Source organism: Mytilus edulis, chromosome 9, assembly GCF_963676685.1.
Source record: "Mytilus edulis chromosome 9, xbMytEdul2.2, whole genome shotgun sequence".
Taxonomy (NCBI): domain Eukaryota; kingdom Metazoa; phylum Mollusca; class Bivalvia; order Mytilida; family Mytilidae; genus Mytilus; species Mytilus edulis.
The window spans coordinates 45,311,906-45,337,143 of NC_092352.1; the positions used below are offsets into that span (position 1 = coordinate 45,311,906).

At 30.7% G+C, this 25,238-nt stretch overlaps 2 protein-coding genes across 9 annotated transcripts in view; one reads left to right on the forward strand and one right to left on the reverse strand.

Annotated features, from left to right (window-relative positions):
• The window catches only part of LOC139488462 (protein CLEC16A-like), a 119,731-nt gene extending 110,203 nt beyond the window's left edge, over window positions 1-9,528 (reverse strand). For all 7 annotated transcript variants that reach the window (XM_071274078.1, XM_071274075.1, XM_071274074.1 and 4 more), the window contains exons 1-3: window positions 9,343-9,528; window positions 2,494-2,622; window positions 1,224-1,357 (exon numbers count right to left, since the gene is read on the reverse strand). In XM_071274078.1, coding sequence (XP_071130179.1) covers window positions 1,224-1,357; window positions 2,494-2,622; window positions 9,343-9,419 — 340 coding nt within the window. In that variant the 5' untranslated portion in view covers window positions 9,420-9,528. The remainder of the gene's footprint in view (window positions 1-1,223; window positions 1,358-2,493; window positions 2,623-9,342) is intronic.
• An 88-nt stretch (window positions 9,529-9,616) lies between these two features.
• On the forward strand, window positions 9,617-24,941 carry LOC139488466 (uncharacterized). 2 transcript variants are annotated; one of them, XM_071274081.1, is made up of 10 exons: window positions 9,617-9,638; window positions 10,683-10,946; window positions 12,983-13,066; window positions 14,230-14,318; window positions 14,992-15,174; window positions 15,659-15,796; window positions 19,447-19,502; window positions 20,145-20,281; window positions 22,227-22,351; window positions 22,761-24,941. In XM_071274081.1, exons 2-10 carry the CDS (start codon window positions 10,685-10,687, stop codon window positions 22,932-22,934), a joined length of 1,248 nt encoding a protein of 415 aa, XP_071130182.1. In that variant the 5' UTR covers window positions 9,617-9,638; window positions 10,683-10,684; the 3' UTR covers window positions 22,935-24,941. The 2 variants fall into 2 exon arrangements, with proteins under 2 accessions (XP_071130182.1, XP_071130183.1); XM_071274082.1 differs by having other exon boundaries at window positions 9,636-9,715.
• The last annotated feature ends 297 nt before the right edge of the window (window positions 24,942-25,238 follow it).

A 25,238-nucleotide genomic window follows, 5' to 3' on the forward strand; every position in this document is an offset into this window, starting at 1 on the left:
GTGTCATTCTTGATGTTGTCAAATAAAATGTTGGTATATTGTATTCTTTATTTGGTGGGGAGGGAGGGAGAGGGAATGGTACATACACAAAGATGTCTCATTCTTGATGTTGTCAAATAAAATGTTGGTATATTGTATTCTTTATTTGGTGGGGAGGGAGGGGGAGGGAATGGTACATACACAAAGATGTCTCATTCTTGATGTTGTCAAATAAAATGTTGGTATATTGTATTCTTTATTTGGTGGGGAGGGAGGGGGAGGGAATGGTACATACACAAAGATGTCTCATTCTTGATGTTGTCAAATAAAATGTTGGTATATTGTATTCTTTATTTGGTGGGGAGGGAGGGGGAGGGAATGGTACATACACAAAGATGTCTCATTCTTGATGTTGTCAAATAAAATGTTGGTATATTGTATTCTTTATTTGGTGGGGAGGGAGGGAGAGGGAATGGTACATACACAAAGATGTCTCATTCTTGATGTTGTCAAATAAAATGTTGGTATATTGTATTCTTTATTTGGTGGGGAGGGAGGGGGAGGGAATGGTACATACACAAAGATGTCTCATTCTTGATGTTGTCAAATAAAATGTTGGTATATTGTATTCTTTATTTGGTGGGGAGGGAGGGGGAGGGAATGGTACATACACAAAGATGTCTCATTCTTGATGTTGTCAAATAAAATGTTGGTATATTGTATTCTTTATTTGGTGGGGAGGGAGGGGGAGGGAATGGTACATACACAAAGATGTCTCATTCTTGATGTTGTCAAAAAAAATGTTGGTATATTGTATTCTTTATTTGGTGGGGAGGGAGGGGGAGGGAATGGTACATACACAAAGATGTCTCATTCTTGATGTTGTCAAATAAAATGTTGGTATATTGTATTCTTTATTTGGTGGGGAGGGAGGGAGAGGGAATGGTACATACACAAAGATGTCTCATTCTTGATGTTTTCAAATAAAATGTTGGTATATTGTATTCTTTATTTGGTGGGGAGGGAGGGGGAGGGAATGGTACATACACAAAGATGTCTCATTCTTGATGTTGTCAAATAAAATGTTGGTATATTGTATTCTTTATTTGGTGGGGAGGGAGGGGGAGGGAATGGTACATACACAAAGATGTCTCATTCTTGATGTTGTCAAATAAAATGTTGGTATATTGTATTCTTTATTTGGTGGGGAGGGAGGGAGAGGGAATGGTACATAGACTACATACACAAAGATGTCTCATTCTTGATATTTTCAAATAAAATATTGAGTGTCTGTAGTAACTGTACACAAATATATCTTCCAGCTCTTTGTTGTAAATACTTCAGGAAAAATGACAGCATATTCTTCTCAAGGAAAAAGCTAAAAATAGAAAGTTACATATTGTAAAAATATAGCAGTCCAACATTTGAAGTTATATATACATATATGCAGAGTTCTTCCCAGTGCATTAAAGCACTGTGAAACCCTTTTGACATATTTTCTACCATGGTGCTACATTGTAACTTGGATGATTTTATGATAGAATGTATAGAGGCCATGGCCTTATATTTGTTTTGTTGAAAATCAGTGCTATGTTATAAATTTCCATGGTGCTACATTTCATTTTGTATTTTAAAATTCTGGGGATAACACAGTATTTTACTATACAATGAAGGTATATCTACTTTCAAAATTCTTGGTTAGTAAAAAAGTATAAATATTAATCACAACTCATTTTTCCAATGAGTTTACATTATCAAAATAATGTAATGATATTTGTAAAGTATATGGTGATCTCTCTAAGCTGATTTAACATCAATGTGTGAAATTTTGACATCAAATGATCTATAAAATATTTTTCTCTGTATATTATGTACATGATGTAAGAAAAGAACATTTAAAATTTAATGTTTTTATTTAAAGTGTTTTACATATGACATAAAACTGACTTAAGCAACCTGTTACTTTCGAAACATTTTTGTTTAAATAACTGAACATGAAATAGTCATGTACTAGACTAAACTACACCTTGTCAATCATCTAGTACCAAGTCATGATGGCTACATTTCGCATCTATTAGACACAGAAATTTTATTCGCAAAATAAAATAAAATAAATTGTTGAGATGAATAACAAACAGTAGACTCTGGCAAATCGGATACCCATAATGTCAGCAAAAAATATCACATTTCCCAAATATTCAATTAGAGGATAAATGTGTATATATTCAACATATTGTAAAAAGAATATTAAAGAAATATTCTTATCCTATTTTCCTATATATTTTTTATCCAAATTTTGATTACATGATAAAAATAACATTAAATATAAAGGGAAAGATTTTTAGTTTTGAAATAATATTACAATAGCCGATATATTGTTTAGCCGATATCCGATTAGGTGGAGTCTATTGTATCCTAGAATCTGAAAATTTAAAACTTACTGCGTAAAAATTTTAACATGTTTACCTGGTGTTATTACAAATGTACATGTATAATATATATACAAATACTTACTCAAACACACTACTGTCATTTTGATCTCCCCAAATGAGTATTTCTGATATTGATCTGAGTGTTTCTACTAATAAACTTCTGTTGTTTTCTGTTATTGTCTGATTCTTCATTAATAGACTATACAAATATCTGAAAAGGCAAAAATATGCATAAATATCAAATTCAAGAAAAGTAATTGCTAATATATTTATGAAAATAAATGAGGACCATGAACCCATTAACATGATAAATCATTAATGCTGTTAATTAAAATGCACTTAAATAATGTGATACCTATAACTTATCATTGGTTATCTCAACAAGATTGATTTCTAGCTTAAGCCATTACAGCAAAAGTGAGAAACAATCAATCAAGTTGAGATGACTAATGATAATCTGTTTATATCGCCATTTTAAATATCACAACATTGTTACTTTCATTGATAACAGGCACATGCGCCCTTAGTTTCTAGCAAAAAAAAAATCTGTGCTGAGAAAGTAAATTATCAGTCAGTAAGATTAAGGGAAAAATTTGTAATATAGCAATCTTTCATTATATTTATAGATTTGACATTACCAGATATGCAAGTATGCATCACCTTAGAAGTGACAATATGCATGAGGGCTAGTGATAATGGGTGCTGATTTGGTATGAATGATTTATTAATTGTAATCAAGTAATTAACTTGATGAATTTACAAATATACAAAAGTTCCTGACTTGGAACAGGCAACATACTACTGTCAAAATAAGTTATGTGAACTAAAATATAGAAATATGTAAGGAAGGTTTTCAACGATTTTAAGAACTTTAAAATAAAAGTTATAAAACGTTAAACTTAGCTATATTTTCTTTCAACATTAAATAAAATGAACTTTTCTTCAAATCTTTCCTTTTGTTTAAATACCTGAATTCATTTTAAAGATTAAATTACATTTTTGCTAAAATCAAATTTTCAAGGGAAATAACTCAGTTTGAAAATCAGTTACAGTGACATATGTGACAGGAAGTATAAGTGAGCAAGTTCATGTGGGTTTAATCCTCAGCTGGTTCAAACCATAGAATTTGTGTTTGCTGTTAGTTATGTTTGAGAAATGAATATACTGTTGTGATGGTGACACTGCATACAAAACTTCAAAATTTAGAAAAAAACATGTTTCATTAATACTAATATTTTTCTTTGTTTAATGTTTTTTTTAAAGATGGATATCGACTCCACCTGATAGATTCGCAATTTTTTTTATATATTTATGCTCATGTGTCTATGATTGATGATTACAGGCACGGGACCCAGGGAGGGGGGGTCTGGAATCCCCTTCTTTTTGGACGCTCAATGCATTTGAATGGGGACATGCAGTTGGAAACACACACACACCCCTTTTTGTCCCGGGTAAGGTACCCCCTTTTTAAAATGGCTGGATCTGCCCCTGGATTATTCTCAAATTTTAATGAGAGGAACTAAATTTGCCTTATAAATGTTCATTAAAATTCAATTCTAATATGACATGCTTCTTTCGCTTTGTGAACAAACCCATGCTCTAAATCCAATAAAATTTGTTTGCACATGCGTATATTGACTTCTTCAGAATAATGAATTTATCAAATTATCATGCACTTTATTTATTATCTTAACTTTAAAACACTTTCAAACTCTTAAATGGTGCACATGATGTTACTAATTCATTTATTATGACTGTAATGTGTTGCATTCGAAAATTGACATATTTGACCTAGATATTACAACCGTTCATGCTGGCTGTTCAAACTCCTCCCTCTGAAAAATCACAGTGCCAGCCGTTTCCCTCTTTACAAAAAAAAGGGAGGTTCATGGAAGAGCCTACACAAACGCTTTACACTTATACTTATCGGACATAGAAATTCAAAATACCTTAATTGTCCTATTCAGAATCACTATTGCTTGGGCAAATAATCACGAATATGATGCCTACCCATGTTAAAACTATAATAAAGTATAGCTTGCATCAATTATTTCTTAATTGAAAAAATAAAAGTTTGACAACTGACTTATTTTCAAGAATGCATGTACAATACAAATGTAGTAGGAACATAATCTGACAAAAGCTGAACAATTTTGTATATCTTGACATGCTGGACATTCAGGATACTGGTCAAACCATCTGTTGTGATTAGACAAATACATGTAACAGTATGTGACAAAACAGGTGCAATAAAATTGGCAGGTTTTAGTTAAGGGTTACCTGGGTAATAAAGTTACAACTGGGATTAAGATAGCAAATTACAGGCAAAATCTTTTACTATGTCATTAAAGTTTCAAATGCTGTACCGGTATTCATAATGTTTTTTTTACTGTCCTGAATATTTGACAAATTATGGTAAACTGAACACCACATCAACTCATAAACCCTTCAAAAAAGTTTGGCCACCCTCAGGACAAACATGTATGTGTCCATCATAAGATTATGAGAAAAAGATTTTTCCATACACTGTAACAAACTTAAATACCAATATACCCCGGTAACATAAATCTACTGATTTTTTAAATTTAACAAAAAATTGGTAAAGGTCATACATTTGTACATGTCATAATGACAAATTGATGTCAGAAAATGAAGTTTGATAAGGGTCTATGAAATTTTACACAACCTAACTGAAAATGTGATGTTCTTCAAAGGCTTTCAGTGTTCTCCCCAGGACCTGATAGCATTTTGGTAATGTGATGCTATATTTCTTACATTGATGCTATAATTTTTCGAAACATGATGGTATTTCAAATTTCCATTTTTTACCAGGATGCTATATGAAATATCTAAGGAAAACACTGGGCTTTATAAGATATGTACATGATGTATACAATGTATATTGACATGTCAGCTGATTTTCAACATTATAGTTTATCTAAGCTGTTCCAATCTTACTTCCACATTATTTGCTTTTGATGAATGAGATACTCAAAGTTAGACGGCATAAATGACAAGGAAATGCATCGAAGTAAAACCGAAAGGCATCAAAATATGAAATTAAAACAAACCATGATAAGAATGTGTTGAAAGCCATTTTTTTTATAATTTTATAATATAAAATAAAAGTAAGATAATATATTTATTTTACAGTATATTGTTTATAGATATAGGAAGATGTGGTATTAGTACCAATGAGACAACTCTCCATCCAAGTCACATATTCAGTGTTCTTCGTCTTTTTATTCAATATTATTAGTGTGTTCAATCTTTACAGGATTTCTATTCAGGGTTGTCAAAAACCCGGGTTTTATGAGTATTGCCCAGCCCAGTGGGAAATACTGGGAAAACCCGGGTTTTACTGGGTTTTAATGGGTAATACTGGGCAATACTGGGTAATATAAAATACTGGCCTGAATTTTTTAAAGAGGATTCAGTGATCAAACTCAATTGCAATACATTTAAGATATTTATAAACACATTTTGATTTATAAATTAGTTTACTTGTTTGAGAGTGATAATACAAGTGTATATACATTTGAAAAAGTACTATTCTTGCAACTATGAGACAAGTAAACATGTAGGCACACATTACACAGATATTAATGGAAAAGGCCTTTATCAATAATTCTCTTATGAAAGTCTATTAAATCATCCTCTTGTCTAGATTGGTCAAACTGTTAACATAAATTCAAAGAACTCATTTTTCAAATGTATATATCTTACATTAAGAATTAACAAAAAAATGTAAGAAAAAATACTTTTGCATAATTTATATTTACATCACTAATTAATAAGTAATTATTCAGATTAGGACATTGATATGTTTATATAACAATATTCAGCCTTTTCATTTCTATAAGGGTTAATGACTTGACCCTGTAGGGTGTTTATTTAGCAATATGATTGCATAGACATTTAAATTTATAATTCACATAAACACTGCTATAAAATGCATTTTTTTTTTAAGTTTGGATAGTTGAAACAATACATGGAAATTAACAAGGTATTAATAATCCTAAAATATTCAAATTTTGTATTCTTCCTTCATAGAAGTAGTGGAGAAAAGAATGAAATTGAATTTTCAATCTTCTAGAAACATGACTCTCAATGGTTATCTGTATAAAATGTATATATTTAGCTATAACACTATGAAACTACAACAAGACTTTACTATTTTGTGTTAAAATAAGCTTAAAAAGTCTTATTGCCCAGTATTACCCAGTATTACCCATTTCTGGGAGTATTGCCCAGCCCGGGAAAACCCGGGAATTCCCGCCTGGGTTTTCCCGGGCGGGTAATACTTTGCCAACCCTGTTTCTATTTACCTACTAAAGCAATTTGATCCAAAAAGAATTGATGTATTAATTTTGTCTTACATGTATCAGAAAAGAAATAATTTATTGTGGCTTGAATTTATATTAATTTTCTGAAAGGTTGGCCTTTTTTAACATGTTGATTATCTTACCCTTTGTAATGATGGATAAAATATATATGCATGATTGGCCAACAAGTGGTAAAATCACAATAAGTTCAAGCCCCTTGAACTGGGTCCAAAATAGCTACATTTTGGTAATAAAGGAAATAAAAGAAAACATAGAACATCTTAGGCATCTTATCATGGACACCAGGCCGTAGCTAGGACATGCCAATATAACTGGCAATGAAGAGGCTGACATCCTTGCAAAAACAGCAGCATAAGAAGTAAAAGAACTACCACCAGCAAATAACATTATAACTCTTCAGTATATTAAGCAGGCAGACTAAAACACAGTATAAAAATGGCAGAGAATAATCTGAGAGAGGCAGGGACCTGTACAAAAAAAAAATACCTACTAACTATAAAGCACACAATTCTGTATAATTTCCTAACCAAAAAACATTTCAGCATATTCATGATATTTGCCAAACTAAGAATATCATATATGAAAGAAAAGCAAATCGGACCCCGGGTCCCCCCTTTTTTATACATTGCTTTATTATTATTATTATGATTTTTTTTTTTTCTGTCATACTTTATACTCACTCCTATATTCTTTGGTTATCTTAGACCAAATAAAAATATATGTGTGGTTCCAGTTACCCTACCTACCCTACTTTTTAGTCTTAAAAATAGCCTTTCCTAAAGATTTTGTTTGTCTTTTTTAATTAAGCACTGTTAAAGTCAGAATGTTGCTCCCATAGACTCAATGTAAAATTAAACATAAAATAAATAAAAAATCCCTACCTACATGTACCTACCCTAACTTTTTTTAGATGTACAATGTAACTGGAACCACACATACTATTTTATTTGGCCTTACAAAATTACTCTTTTACTATGACATGTATGAGAACGAACAAGGAGATACCAAATATCCAAAGGAGGTTGGGATCAGAAACCTGAACTTAGCTGCTATGTTGACCAGACTAGAAGGCTAGAACATTGAAGAGACGAAACTACGATCAGTGACACATTACATTGACAGAACTGGCAGATCTGATACTGCTGTTCCTCAATTCCAATCTTAACCAGCACATATTCATTTAAAGCACAGAGAGGAAAATATGTTGGGCAAAATGCATGAAGGAAAAAATTGGCGCATTGAGTTAATTTGTGCCAAGCTACATATTAATCATATCACAATTAGCAACTTGTTCAAGAACAGTTTTGTCCTATCCATCTGTCATCAATTGCCAAGAGGGTTACTGAGGCTAATTGCAGTTAATGAGTTATATTGTTACACAGTTAAATTGTTATGGGTACAAGTCAAATCGGCACCCAAAGAAAAAGTCAAATCGGCACCTGGTTAAATCGGCATCTACTCAAATCGGCACCCATTTAAAATCAATTCCGCATCCAATAATTCTAAAAATGTATAAATGATCCCTCTATTTTTTAAATTATTTTTGAGGTTGGATAGATTCATTCATAAATTTATTGTTGAATGTTGTCTCAATATATATGACCAATGTTTTGATTAGTCTTTTCAATTAAACTTTTATGAATAACATAATTAACATTTTTGTTGTTTTAACTATTTACAGGTACATTGTAGTTATTGCTGTTTTTTCTTCAAAAAACAATGAAGCACTCATCCAAGCTGTTGTTTAATTGTGAGAAAATTAGAACAATAAAAGGGAAAACAATGAATCCCTGTTTTCACTGATCAAGGGTAAAACTTAAATTAATGGCCCTCCGCCACAGCGGGGGCATAACAAAATGGAGAAAAAGACAGTTACCAATGTGAATGTTAAACGAAAATGACTTTAAAACAATCTCTATTAAAAAGATAAATTTTTATTCGATATATCATCATATAATTTCAAATGCAAAATAATTAACAGCAATTAATAAGATTTTTTTTTAGGAAACTTCAAACAGTTTTAAACCAACAATCATGCAAAATGCTCAAATGTTAAAACATGCATGCAAAAAAATAAAATCTTGAATACAAATTAAGTTGAATGAACATTTTTTTTTTACAGAAACCCTCCAAAAATGTAATTAAGTCAAAACAACATGAATAACCCCTTCTTTATTTTCATCTTTTTGCTCAAAATACTGGGAAAAAAAACATATATTTAAGATATCATTGGTACCAAAATGACTATATCGGGTGCCGATTTAACCAGGTGCCAAATTGACTAGGTGCCGATTTGACCAGGTGCCGATTTGACTAGAATTCATTGTTATAATATAATTAACAAATAAAGATCAAGACAGTCTCAGGAATTATGCATGTGCAGTTTAATTGAACACATGTTTCACACTGTCACTGTTTATTTCGATGCTTATAATGTTAGAGCCAATAGAGGGGACAATAATATGTTGACAGCTTCGTTTTAAACTACCCTGATACTATTCAGAAGCCTTAAAAAGCAACAGGACTTAATTATCTACATTTCTTTATCTGAATCATGTCACCGACCGAAGTCTATATTATCTTACTTTAAGTGTTCCAACGAATGTGGGTTTTTAGGTCTTGACAGCAATCCGGGTAGCCATCCCTTTTGCCTTGAAAACATCTTCAAGTCAATTTGTTTTTAATATTACGCCCAGGGTCAATTTCTTATTCAGTGTCACATTTTCAGTGTTGTGGTCTGTTATTGATCTTTTCCTAGAATCGATTTATAAAACCAATTTTCATTGGATGTTTGGGTGTGGGCTGACCAATTACAATAAACATAAGATATAACAACACGAATGGAAGGGAAATAACTCTGAACAGACGATTTATGCAACAGGTTGTGTCCTTGGACTTTGCTGGCTAAACATTATTCATTATTATTATGTGCACTGTCACAACCTTATTATATGACTGGTAGTTTTCTAAACTGTCAGACTTACTTTTCAACCTTTCATATACAGCTTTTAATTGTGAAAAATGAAAATAAAGGATAAAAACAAGTCAATACTGTCCATATCTGAAAAAAACTATATAAAAAAAATAGTTTTGTCATAAATTTGGGAACACAAATTAATTTGTTGCATTGTATCGCTTGCTTGCTTGTTTGGCTAGTGTTTCATCACTGAAAATTTATGAAATTGAAACTGGCAATTTTATTTGAAACTGACTACCTATTGTCATTATTAATCAACAGAATACATATTATTAAATAAGGGTGACATAACAAAAAATGTTCCTAACAAATTTTAATTGAACAATTTATTTATAGTAAAGAAAAAATGCACCTGAAAAAAAGGAAAATTTTAACTTCTGAAAAGCTATAAAGCATTGAACTTTTATACATTAATGTCCTACACTACCAGGCTTTCCCATTTGTACATATTTGTAAGAACAGAACAAATTGTCAGGTGTTGTTAACACGGCCATGCTTGCCAAATGCTTATGATCAAACTTATAAAAGTAATTTAACCTTTGTGAACTATTTCCATCACTGCATGCTTTAATAATAACGTAATAAAAAGCATGATACCACTTACAATGACTTAGTGGACCAAACTTTATAATATAATATTTATTGATTTTAGACAATGTTTATAGAGTGAAGGAACCACATGTAAAAGATAATTTGCATTTCTCTTCCCCAAGGTTAATAATCTACTAAAGACTTGAAAAGTATATAGATTTTCAATTTTAATAATTTTATAGCTTGGATTTAACAGATGAGATTAGATACAAAAGTAGGTATATGTACAAATGATTTATAACTCATTTGATAAACACATTATGAAAAAAATTATCCTCTTTAACCATAAATAATTTTAAATAATGTTCCCTTGTATCTTGAGTTTTAATAATAGTCTAGTGTTAATATTTTTTGCAGGAATGAAAGTTTCAACTCTTTATAGAATTATTCCTCTGGGAAGCAAACAGATTTTAAGATGTCCAAGAAAACTGTCAAAGTTTCCATTAAAAGTGAACAAATGTTTTTACAATGTTGCTTCCACACAACAAAATCCCCATTCTAAGGATTATGTAATTGACCTGAAAAGTGACACAGTAACAAAACCTTCAGCTGGAATGAGGAAAGCTATGGCTGAAGCCGAGGTTGGAGATGATGTGTATGGAGAAGATGAAACAATAAATGGTAGTTGTTTTATAGAATTTTATATAGAATTACTCTACATCACAAAATGCATTTACATTTTAGGTTACTTGCATTTTATATTTTCATATCATTGTTTGTATGCAGCTGTTCTTGAAATGACAATGGTTATTCTAGCTTTTTTTTACGACCGCAAAAATTGAAATTTTTTTGGTCGTATGTTCGTATGACGGCGGCGTCGTCGTCCGAAGACATTTGGTTTTCGCACTATAAATTTAGTATAAGTAAATAGAAATATATGAAATTGAAACACAAGGTTTATGACCATAAAAGGAAGGTTGGGATTGATTTTGGGAGTTTTGGTCCCAAACATTGGTAAGAATAAACATGATATACAATGATATAGGCCAGCAATCATTTCTGTTATAGATTAAAGATTTCTATAGATGACAATTGTGTGCACTGTTAGCAGTCTATCAAATTATATGTCAGGCCACGGTTTTTTTATTTGTTGGTTTACGGATCCGCCGACCCGATTTTGCCGATTTTCAGAATAAAAATAAAATTGACTTTTCATGCTTTTTTATTCCCGCCGACCCTTATAAATGCATTATCCCTGAAAAATAATTAAAATTTTCCTTTATTATGAAATGAAATGCATTAATCATTAACAAAGTTGATAACACTTTCTGTTGTGAAAAATAAAACTTCCAATTTACGTTTCTAAAAATAGACAAATCAATTATAACTGACCTTGAAATGTCTTTTGCGCAAATAATTTTGCAGAACGAAACCTGTGTTTAAAACCAATTACAAATTAGTTCGTTTCCCTTATTTGTCATCAGTCCGTAAGATGCATCATCTCAGAGAAATAGACTTGTCCAAATGTGGACAGGTGGAATACATCAATTAAAGTACTGAATATTAACAAATCATTTGAAATTTTCTTGTTTCATAGATAACAAAATATATCGATCATTGGGATAAAAACGGGATTGCATGACAACTGATTAACCCGATATTGTCGTTTTTCCAGTGGACGAGTCTATTACGTTTTTCGACACGTGTGTTGAAACTTATTTTTGTACGACGTTTTTATATTTTTTTTCTTTATCAGTTTTTGTGCTTGAAGATCATTATTCACCAAGTTTTCTGAGAGCTACGCGAATCTGTTTTTCTTGTTTGTGAAATGACGATTTAATTTCGTGTTTGTCCGTGCAACCCCCCTTTTTTACAGGAAATTATTAAACGATGTCATGCGATGTTCATGATCACTGATCAATAATATTTCATCGAACTTAATGTTAAGAAATGATGACAAAACAGCATATAAGATAAACATTTTGTTAGTAAGGTGAAATATATATTTATTTTGCATATTTTTTCTGTTTTGAAAGATATTTTTTTTCTTTTTTTTTCCGACCGACCGACCCGACTTTTTTATGCGAAAAATCCGTGAACCAACAAATTAAAAAACCGTGGCCTCATGTATGTTTATTGTTTTTTCCTTGTTTGCCTTTTAGAACGTTTAGGCAGAAACCATTTGATTTTCTGGGGGGGGCTATGGTTTTTTTTGGAGAAAAAAAGTTTGTTTCTTGTTTTTGGAGAAAAAAATAATTTGTCTTTGATTCTGAGAAAAAAAAATTGTTTGTTTCACCCTCAGCTGCCACTATATGTAATGCTAAAATTGAAAGAAAAAAATTGTTTCCGACTTGTCGCGAAAAAAATAGATTGTTTGAAAAAAAAAGTTTGTACAGAAAAAAAAACCATAGCCCCCCCCCCGAAAATCAAATGGTTGCTGCCTTAATTCCATATGGAATAGGCCAAGATGTATGTATAATAACTCTTTATTTAACATGTTTAAGTTAGTTTAGGAATTTAGATTTTTCCCCAAAAATATGGACAGAAGCTCCATAGTAACCTGTACATCATCTTCTTTTGGAAATGAGATTGTAGTAATGTAGGATAATGAGAATTTATTGAAAAAATGTTATTAAATTTATGAAAGTACTAAATTTATGTTTTCCATAAATGTAGCTACTAAATGATATCAATCTGAATGCTTTGATCTTTTTCAGAACTGCAAAGAAGAATGGCAGCAATGTTTGGAAAAGAAAAGGCTCTATTTGTACCAACTGGAACTATGGGGAATTTATTATCAAGTACTTTTTCAACTACATTTGTGTATTTAGAAAAATATAAGAAATTAACAATTGTTCAATTCAAATCTTTTGCAAAAGACAGAAGAAAAGCTACTAGTAATTGATGGTAAATATATTGAACATGTTGAAATTGAGAATGGAAATGGGGAATGTGTCAAAGAGACACCAATCGGATCAAAGAGCAGAAAACAGCAGAGGCCCACCATTGGATCTTCAATATTAACTAGAACTGAAAGTTAAAAAAATTAGCGTTTCCTGTTAAACAAGTTGAATTTAATAACAGTTCTTTCACAGATTACATTTTAAAACTCAATATTAAAAGTATTGAAAAATCTGACATTTTTTTTTACCTGTTTCTGATGCCTCATCAGGAAATAGCCCATATAAAGTCTTGACAATGTCAATTTAACTTGTTTAGAATGGTTTTATCTTTATTAAAAGGATTTTTTGTAGGTAATGAAGAACAAATGTGAATTTTAGACCAATTATAGTTTTTATCACTATAAAATCATATTTAATTCTCTTAAGTAATGCCTGGTTATAGAAGTCGATCTATATAATGCCATGTGCATCTGACTTCACACAGGTACAAAAAATTCCTAGAACTTTAATCAACTGGTAATTAATTTTTTTTCATTAAACATCTGCTTACAGATTTGCATTCATATCCAAAATGTACACAGACCTTATAGATATAGTTGAAATAGATATTAATTTCAATAACTCTTTTTTATATGACAGCAAAATTTTTTGCAGTCGTATATTGGTATCACGTTGTGGTCGGCGTCGTCAGCGTTGCCCGAAGACGGATGGTTTCCGGATAATAACTTTCGTATAAGTGAATAGAAATCAATTAAATTTTAACACAATGTTTATAACCTCAAAAGGAAGCTTGGGATTGATTTTTGGGGTTATGGTCCCTAAGGTTTAGGAATTAGGGGCCCAAAACAAGCATTTATCTAGTGTCAGGACAATTAGTTGTGTATAAGTATTTCAATTGTTCTGAAATTGTACCACAATGTTTAATAGCATAAGTAGAAGGTTGGGATATATTTTAAGGGTTATGGGGCAAACAGTCAAGGAATAAAGGGCCAAAAAGGGGCCAAAAACAAGCATTTTTGTAGTTTCTAGACAATAAATTGGAGTTATCTTTCTTTTTTAAGTGTGTGTGCACTGCCCTTCCAGAGGAGAAGAAGCCATTCTAGGAAGTCGTAGCCATATATTTGTTCATGAACAAGGAGGCATTGCTTTTGTAAGAACTATATAAATCAATTTGTTAATATTATCTCGTCTTTTTCTCAGAAATATTTTGTAACTTTTTACACAATCTTTGAGCTTGTTCATCATGTTTATGGCGAGAGATTAGCCATGTTAACTTTGATTGCCAATGAAACAACTATCATAGAAATAGAGTAGGTAATAATAGCATATAAGACTTGTCATATGTATGGAGTTTGGTAGTTTATCTTTCTGCAAACCAATTAGAAGCATGTGTCTCTAAATGGGTGCATGTCATGCATTTCAAACAAGAATTAAAAATAGAAATCTTCTGAGATACATACAAATTACATATAATTATTTGCTGTGCACAAGATGTTCAGACCTTTTTGTGTGCTGCCAAAAAAATTCATGGAAGTGATCTAGGGTATAAAAAAAATGAAAATCAGTCTATCTGCTTGCTAGTAAATGTGATCAAAATGTACAACCACTAAATGATGATCATCTCAACTCTGCAAATATGATCAATATAATTATAAACTTGCAATGCATTATTATACAGTCACAAATAGCCAATGCAAGGTTTTACTTTCAAGAAAATTCTAAAATGAAAGTCAAATCAAATCAGTCCTTAATTCTATAACTATTCATGTCAAACTTTGTCTGATTATTTCAGAGTTGATCTACAAAGTATTCCTCTATGTTAGATTGCAGGAGTGTTGGCATCATTGATAGAAAACAAACCAGATGGTACTTTTGATATAGAAATAATGAAACAGAGAATAAGACAGATTGATGATCCACACTTTCCGTACACAAGAGTTGTATGTTTAGAGAATACACACAATTTCTGTGGAGGAAAAGTTGTGCCATTGTCCTTTATGGAAGAGGTTAGTTTATAATTAAGCAATGACTGATATGTATTTATATTATGGAATGGACTATTTTGATTTTTTATTTGTCACTATGAAGTTATTTTAATGTTTAATTTGTAACTATTCACAAAAAAAAATAATCAAAAAATCTTGAGTTATGTCCCTTTATAACATTATATATGCAAGTCAGATCATAATTAGTCCAATGGAAACATTTTTCATTTATCTTTACAATGTTTTTGGAAACAATATAGTAAATTATGAATGAAAATTAAAGAAGTTATGTGTTGCAGTTATATATGATGCTATTGTGAATTCATTTATGTTTGTGGGTACCAAATTTTCATAGAAGGAGAAATAATTGTATTTCTTTGATATATGATTTTGTGGTTTTAAAAAAGTCTGCCTACATGCTTATAGAAAATTTATACTTTGAACTTATAAGAATTTAGATTTTATAAAAGAAAAATATTAGTTTTTTGGCTGTTGTTTTTTTCAGGTATACAATATAGCTAAAAGTGCTAATGTAAATGTACATTTAGATGGAGCCAGAGTATTAAATGCTGCTACAGCTTTAAATGTTCCTGTAAAAGATATACTCAAATATACAGATACTGTCAACATGTGTTTTTCTAAGGTACATTAACAGAAATAATTATTTTTACCTGCTCAAATATATACCACATCAGGTTATGGTTACATATTTAAAGGCTGTGATAGTGTAAACATGGAATTAAAAAAATTCCCCAATAAGAGGTATATTTTGTTTTAGTTATTTTGCATACATCAAATGAAATACAACCAAAAATGAATCACAACATATTAAATCCATAAACAAAACTCCACTTTCTACCTAGTAACCCTCTCACATCTAATTTAATGGAATATCACTAACTTAAAGGTTCTTTACAATTGACTGTTTTGGTTAAAATGCTAGCTAGTTTTTAAAGGCAGTGCTTTAAGGACTGACTTTCAAGTCATGAGGTTCATCTTTTCATACGCAATCTATGCAGGGGGTCTTTTGGCCAGAAATAGATCCGGAAATGTTCGAATTTCTCCTCTTCTTTTTATGGTATGATATGGTTTTTGTTTCTTTCATTTACATTGGGGACTAAAGAAACGATCAGTGTGTATTGTTCGTTTTATAGAACTTGTTTTTAATGTGTATTTTGCATTATAAGCAGTCAACCTGACTACAAACTATCATTATTTGTATTCCGTGTGGAAAGAGGTCGGGTCAATTTCGAGTGTTATCTGACATCTAAAGATTTTTTAATTAGTTCAGACGTTGATATAACAATGAAAAGTCGACTGAACATGATTAATATTGCATCTTCTATAATTCAAAGCGGAATTCGGTTTATAAACGAGAAACTGTAAAGCGTTTTCAATTTCGGTATTAGTTATGTATGTTGTCTACGTATTATCCTGGTTCCGGGTATTAGCTATTTGATATATCTGATGTGTAACATTACGATCAGGTACCAGCCAATCTACGTGTGTATGTGTACATGATTTCCCGCCAAAATGACCGACTTACAGCTATGGAAAAATAGTCCATAAACGTTCCGTATAATGATATGCAAATTCATAATTAATCGTAACTTTTTTTATCTTTATATAATAAATATAACAAAATGGATTCCACAAAATTGAAAATAGCATTATTTTACGAGGATTTCTAATATTTTTTTCACTTCCGGACGCAGTAATACGTATGTTTTGAAGAAGCTCAAACTTGAACTGACTGAGTCGAAGAAATTGACAAAGTGAATTGAGAAGGAAACGGATAGATATACGTCCTTGCTATCAGGTAAAACAATTTAAATGTACAGAAAAAACACATTTACTTCACACAAATAGTACAGGCTTAAGCATTTTATTGTCTTATACACGACTGTAGTCTAGTGTTTAAACGACGGCGGTGACCTACAAGGTACGGGTCATACTGGGTCAAGTCTAAATATGTAAACATATCCACGTGCTATTAGGTAGAAAGCATCGTAATGCAATATCTACAATTTTTTCCTCCTTTATACATCGTTTAACCAGATATATTTCTCTTTCAAATACACTTACACACGGGTTGTATGTACGTATCTTTTCTAGTGTTTTCTTGTCCTTATTAAAGTTCATTTGTTGATGTTTAATATTTTTGAAAGACTGAACACAGGAGTGAATGAATGCAACAATTATATATACTGAAGACTTGGGCTGTACAATGATAGTGTACGTATATCATACTGATAATTATTCTAGCAGTAATTATGTTAATTTAGGATGTAATGACAGGAATTCATGAGCTATGCCTCAGGCTTTCTGAAAAAATATCAATGACAATGTAAACAGGAACAAAACATTGACACGAATGATGCTCTCTTCTATGTTATAGTTATTTAGGTATGTGTGTTGCACAAGTTTCAAAAAAACTTCAGTTATAAAACTTTTTTTCAGGGCACAAACCCACTTTAAAGAGACTTGTCTACTGCCATACCCATCCTATTTTCATGCACCATTTGCAAGCAAGAGACTGAATGGTTTGCAAAATTAAAAATCAGGACGGTGTCCAATTAAACCAAAAGAACTAAACTGGATGAATATTGTAGGAGAAATCTAGAGGAAAGTTTTGATTTGTGAAATTGGTTTTCCTGAAAAGTCATTCATCCTAGCCTGCAGAAAGGAACTATAACTGTCCACCACCAACTGACGAGCTAATGTTGAGCTTCACATATGGAATTACTCAAATACCATCAATGTCTATGTTTTCAGCACAGATTTCACAAGTTATGACACAGCTGTGCTTTTTTTGTCGAGCTTGCAACTTTTGTTGCAGAAAGCTCGACATAGGGATAGTGATCCGGCGGCGGCTACGGCGGCGGCGTTAGCTAACTCCTTAAAAGCTTTATATTTTAGAAGGTGGAAGACCTGGATGCTTCATACTTTGTATATAGATGCCTCATGTTACGAAGTTTCTGTCAGTCACATGTCCAATGTCCTTGACCTCATTTTCATGGTTCAGTGACCACTTGAAAAAAAAGTTAAGAATTTTTGTAATGTTGAATCCTCTCTTACTATAAGTAATAGGATAACTATATTTGGTATGTGCGTACCTTGCAAGGTCCTCATGCCCGTCAGACAGTTTTCACTTGACCTCGACCTCATTTCATGGATCAGTGAACAAGGTTAAGTTTTGGTGGTCAAGTCCATATCTCAGATACTATAAGCAATAGGGCTGGTATATTTGGTGTATGGAAGGACTGTTAGGTGTACATGTCCAACTGGCAGGTGTCATTTTAACTTATATACAACGGGATAACATCTTTTACATGAGTGGGGCGAGTTGGCATTAGTAAATTCTTCCTGGTTAATAATATATTTATCTAGATATTATCGTTTTCTATTAGGTGGGGCAAGTTGGCAGGAGTAATATTAAGGGATATAACACATTTCACAAGTGGGGCGATTTGGTTATCCAGGTTGGGGCAGTTTTTTTTTAAAGTTTTTTTTTTTGGGGGTCATGGATTCCCTTCAAATATATTCTAATGTGGTTTTTGGCTTCTTCGTGCATAAACAAGCTCATTGCCATTGTTGAATTAATTGTTTTCTTTAAAATAGTCGACAAAATTGCTCTTACAAAATTTCCATTTGGGAGCCTCGAGCTCGATGGGGGAAATACTCTGCAAATACTGACAGTTGGCAGGTATGGTCATCAAAAAAGTTGATGTGTTACTATGTACATTTACCATTATGTTACTTGATGTTCTTGCTATACACACAGTACAGAGACTAGTCAATCTTTGTGAACTATTTTTTATGGGAGTCATAGAATATGCGTATACAATCAATAATTAAAAATAGTCTATTTATATTGAAAAGGAAAAGTTCTTATATGTCTAAAGAAGAGGGACGAAAGACACCAAAGGGACAGTCAAACTCATAAATTTAAAGCAAACTGACAAGGCCATGGCTAAAAATGCATTTCATGGCGAGGCACAGAAAATATACTGTAAACAGTAGACTATAGATATAGGTGAACTAGGTACAAAAGAACTCTAAGTCTTAAATTCTACAAACCACCTCTGTTCTATGGAAGATAATGATATAACTGGACTAGAAATACGTAAACATTTCATTAGGCGGAGGCAATGTTACCCTTTTCATTGCTCAGTAATGGTGGTTGCAAAATATTCATGCCATTATATATTTAATATGTTTAAATACTATTTTTTTAACAAGAGAGTATTAGATTTTGTATGTGGCTTTTCAAACTCTATTAAATTATTTCAGGGATTATCAGCACCATTTGGCTCTGTAATTGCAGGAACAGAAGAGTTTGTTGATAAGTAGGTATTTATTTTCCTGTTTCAACTTGTCTTTTTCCTGGTGTTTTTTTTTTTTGTTTCTTTTTTGTCATCTCTGGGTAATTTAATAACAGAATTAAGGAAGTCAGTGCAAAGGAGGCATTAAAAATATCCTACTTTTCCTCTTCGAAAACCTGAATATTAAAATGAAATAGAAAGCCAAATTCTGCTTTTGCGTTGAGCAAAACTTCACAAAAAGTAAAAATATCAAAACTTTGATGGTTTTTTATTTGGTAAATTTAGAATAAAAGAGTATATTTCTCACAAGAAAGCTCTTGAATCAAATGGCTTGTGGAGTGAAATTGTTTTGATATTGTAGTAGATTTTGTTAACTTAATGATATTCTAAAGTCTAGAATCTTACAGGGATGTGGATAAATTATTTGTTTCTATTTGGCATCTTTGATTTTTGTCTAGCTTAACTGGTAATGATTTTATCCAAAATTTTGAGATCAATCTAATTGATGAGATTTGTATAGCAAAATAAAAACAATTTATATGCAGGGAAGGACATGAAATTAAAAAATGAATTTTTGGATAATTTTTTGTACAGTTATGGCTATTGTGTTCAAGTTCAGGCCACATTCACAAATTGATACTTTTTAACTTTTTTTTATAATTTCAGAGCTAGACGACTACGTAAAGCTTTAGGTGGTGGTATTAGGCAGGGAGGTATTCTGGCTGCAGCTGCTATGTATGCTTTAGATAATGTACTTCCACGTCTGCATCTGGACCATGAACACGCTAAAGAATTATCAAAAGGTACAAATTATTCAAAAAAATGCATATACATTGTTAATACAGTTTGGTAGTTCGACCCGTTAACTTCTATATATCGTATATCAGGCCAAAAGAAATCAAATTCATTAAGTTGAAAAATCTTAATCAAATATTTATTTTTCCTCTTTTTATCAAGTAATGTATAAGGTATCACTCAATTGTATTATAGATCTATGTATCCTGTATCCTGTTTTGAGATTATTTTTTTTTTAACTTTGATCGTCTTTTTCAAGAGAATTTCTTATTTAAAAATTAAAGGAAATATGGAATTACAGATACCAGATAAAAAATATTCTGAAAAGATACAAATAAATTCTATGTATCACCAAATATTCAAGAAAATTTTTTAGGTTGAAAGCGTCAAAAACTGTCGTTTCATATTTATGTATCAAAATTCCCATTGGAATGTGAGATAAGTCTTTCCTAATTCACTGGATGAATAGACAGTGTTGGCATTAAAAAAAAAATTAGTTTTTGATTTTTCACTAATAACACTTTTGTTGTAACAGTTAGTCTGCAAATGTCTTTCTCTTTGTCCAGAATCCTCAGTAAGATCATTTGTCTGAAATTTTTTTATACATTGTTTGTCATTGTGTGTACCATGATATAGTCCATACTGAACTGTACTTTGATTTTGAAATCTATTTTGATTTAACAATTTTTTTTTGCAATTTTTACCATTTTTGTAGCAAAATGATGTCTTTTAAAATAATGGTAAGATATGCACAGTAGAATGAATGTGTGTGTAAGTAATGTGAGTAGGTACACATAGTTTTTTTACCCAAATGATAATATATTTGTGTATAATGTATATGCCTTAGTTGTGTCATCTACAATGCTTTTATAATATACACTGCTACTTTTGCTTAGGTACTATATCTGTACCAAAAATCTGTAGTACTGGAAATCTACTTTTAATATTCAGTACTATTTTGTTACTTAAGAATTACAGTAATATTTAGGTACCTGTATTTTACAGTACTTGATTTGTACTTGATATTTAAGTACATTGTACTACAGATTTTTGGTTGTACGGTTACATTTTCAGCATTTTGAAAGTTTGTCTTTTTCAAGTTTCATATAGTTATGATGTTGAAACATTGAATACTGTGATCATTGTTGGTATTATTTTTGTACCAATATGTTTTTTAAGAACAAATCAAGTACTGGAAAATACAAGTACCTAAATATAACATTAATTCTAAAGTTAAGAAATAGTACTAAATATTAAAAGTAAATTTCTAGTACTACAGATTTTAAATACAGAAATACATGAAATAGTACATATATGCAAAAGTAGCTGTGTATGATTTAGGAGTTTTAGCTCAAAATTAACAGTATTAATACTTCATTTCAGTTTATAGAAAACTGACAATAAATCAGTTTCATATTGTTTATGTCAAAGCAATGTCAATCCCCTCAGTGATAGCTAGAGGTCAACATCCTTTTGATGACTAATTTTTATGAACATGCAAATTATATTTGCTTTTAAGCAGATATATGAATTTGCTTTTATGTAAAAAAGGCACTTAGTAATATTTTCTTTTACATAGTTCATTTGCCTCATTATTTTTACTGCATCTGTATCTGATTCATATTTTACTAACTTATTAATTACATATATGTACATGTATTCTTACTTTTATGTTATGATATAAACATCTTAAGAATTATACATCTTTCAACTATGAAATTGGTATTTGTAATATGTATGCAAAATCTTGACAACATTCTAAATAATAACTTTGGTGTTCAGTTGATTTTCTCATTGTTATTTTAATTAAATTGGAGCAGGTATTTTTTAGTTATATTTTCAAGATGATGAAAATTGTTTTAGACTAATACAATGAAGATATTTTCTTTGACCGTTTCTATTTTAATATGCATTATGGTATTTCATAATCATGGTTTGAATTGTTTATTTCAGGTATTATGGCGAGTCACAACGACCTAGTTAATATAGACCTGAGTGGAGTTCATACCAATATTGTCTTTATAACTATGGTGAAAGACAATGTTCCTTCACAGATTTTACATGATAGGCTTCTGCAGGTACAACTTTTGTCATCTTTAATATAATAAAGGGGGAGGGGGGTTCCAATCATATTTTGCTGTTCAAATGCATTGATCATCCAAAAAAAGTGGGTTTCAACGCTGGAACCCCCCTTGATCAGGCACTGAAGATGTTTTGTTAAAATAGTCACAGATGTACCATCAATTGTAAATAGGGTAGATTTATTTTCTCCACACCAAAATAGTTCTCTTATTGGAGTGCTTAAATATACAAATAGGTATTCTTCCTCTAATTGAGAAAGATTTACCCTGTCATTTTACATTGTATTACTAAGTGAATATTTTTTACAAAATAAAAGTAAAACTTTCAACTTCAATTTATTAAAAATTTCTAATTCAATCTTTTACTGTGTATTGTAAAATCATATTTATTGTTTGCTCATTTCAGATTACAGAAGAGGAGAAAAGAGAATTGGGAGATGTTGTTATTGTAAAGACAGTTGTTTACAGCAATAAACTATTAAGATTTGTACTGCATAATGATGTTTCATCTGATGATGTAGAGTTAGCAAAGAAAAAGTTCCAGTTCATTTTACAAGAAATTGCAGAAAAGATGAAATAATCATAGAGAAGCAAAGTTCAGGGTCATTCTTTTTTGTTTGTTTCCGAAAGCATGTCAATTTATATATTTTTTAAAAGGAAAATTATTTTTCAACTCATTATCTGAATTTTATCGAAAATCTTTTGGACGTGCATATTCAACAAAAATAAAAAAGGCAAAACATGTCTTTAAACTTTTATCTGGTTTGTCTGATTGGCAATCATACCACACTTTCTTATTTTTTTATACATTGAAATTACATAAGAAATATGTTTTAGACTTTGTGGTTTTCTTATATGTTGCTTATTTCAAAGAAAGGAGTAGGTCCAGTAAGACCCCTTTTTGGCCCCAAAATATAGCAATTTTACAAAATTGTTAAAATGTAAACTTTAAGTTATCTTTTTGAAAGTAGATTGCTTCTTCTACACAAATATGGCAATGCCAGGCACATGTTTCGGGTACTAGCATCATTAAGTCATGCTAAATTACTGAAATCTTCACAATTTTAGCATTTTAGTTAAATTTTAGACGGTTTCCGTCTGAAACGAAAGTGGCCGCATTTGTGTTCATTCTTAATATTGAAAAATAAGTTGTATTTGATGATAATACATAACATATATGAAGGTTGAGGATGAACACGGATGCGGCCACTTTGACAAAAACCATGTTAAAAGTGACAATTTTTGATAGATTTTTCATATTTAAGCTTGAATCGGAGCATTTTTAATGACTAAATCAGTTAAAATCTTCCACAATTGAATCAACTGAAATAGACACTTAAGTTTTTAAAAAGTGTCCTAAATCTTTCTTCAGATGAACTTGAAATTTGAGGCCAAAATCAGCCCTTACCAAACCTAAACCTTTGGTACTTTTTTCTAAGAAAGAAAGGGGAAATAATTACTTAGCATTTAATGCTATCCATAATGGTTGTGAATTGTTGATGAATATTTGATTATTACTTACATAGGGCATGTACATGTATAATGTTTTGGTTTTGAATCATCTTATTACTTTAAAAGTGGTATTAAGGAAATTTATTTGTAATTTATGTGTTGTAGAAATTTACACTTATTTGATATTATTATAGAACAGTTATCCATTTTGAATATTATATAGAACTTTTTTTCCATATTCCTAAATTTTATCAGATAGAAAAATTATTAAACAGATTGTATGGATGCTTTGTTAAAGTGAACATGATATTTTGCACTATATGAATGATCAAGAAGTAAAAGTGCACAAAGGACAATAGTAGCTTCAAATTTACCAAATTTTCTTATAATTTTGATGTAAAAATACTTTTTATAAGTTTTTGGAATTTCATTAGTGATGACAAAGTTAAAACACAGGTACCATACACAATGCTTTCATTTATACAAATTGTTCATGAAAAATGATTTGAATTTTGTTATCATTTATTCTGTAGCTACAGCTAAGATAAAAGTTCTTTTACAACAGACAGCAAAATTAGATGCTGAAGGCAAAATGTAGGACTCTTTTTTGGTTCTTTTGTTGTCGAGATATTTTTGTATTTGTTATACATGTTTTTATCTCAGGAAGAAAAGTTAATTGAAGATTTACATTTTATCTAGTCATTTTAGAATGTCTCATATTACAAAAGTGTTTTTATTTTTTTAATCTTCCATGTGATTTTTACGAATGTTTTGAATATTTTTATCTACCTTTCCTAAATCATTCAATCAGCATTAAAATATACTGTAAATTCAAAAATTATTGACATGTTTTTAGTATTGCGAAAATGCGACAGGGTTATAACTGCAATAATTTAAATTTGCATTTTGATTTTTTAAACAAGATTTTTCACAAAATCGCAAAAATTAAAATCGTATTTTTTTCTAAATTGACAAAATCACAATAATAAATGCATGCAATAATTCCTGAATTTACAGTATTTCATATCAAGATATTTGCAGGATGGACAAACAGATCTGTATTATTACTGAAAATGTAAAATATTATTATTGATCTGTTCTAAAAGTACCTATGAATAAAATTATATTTAGCATATTTAGTTTTTTATAACATTGACAATTTCAATCCATGTTGACCTAATTACAGTTCCAGGTATGCTGAGGGCGGTGCTTTGCTTTTGCGCCAATTGGCATTTCATTTGCGCCAAAAAAATCTTTCATTTGCGCCACAAACCATATTTCATTTGCGCCAAAAATTAAATCTTTCATTTGCGCCAATATCACAGGTAAGTACAGGTAAATACAGGTAAATACATGTAGATACAGGTAATAATAGTATAAAACATACATTTTTTCAAAAAGTCTTTTAATAATAAAGAAAGTTTTAAACATA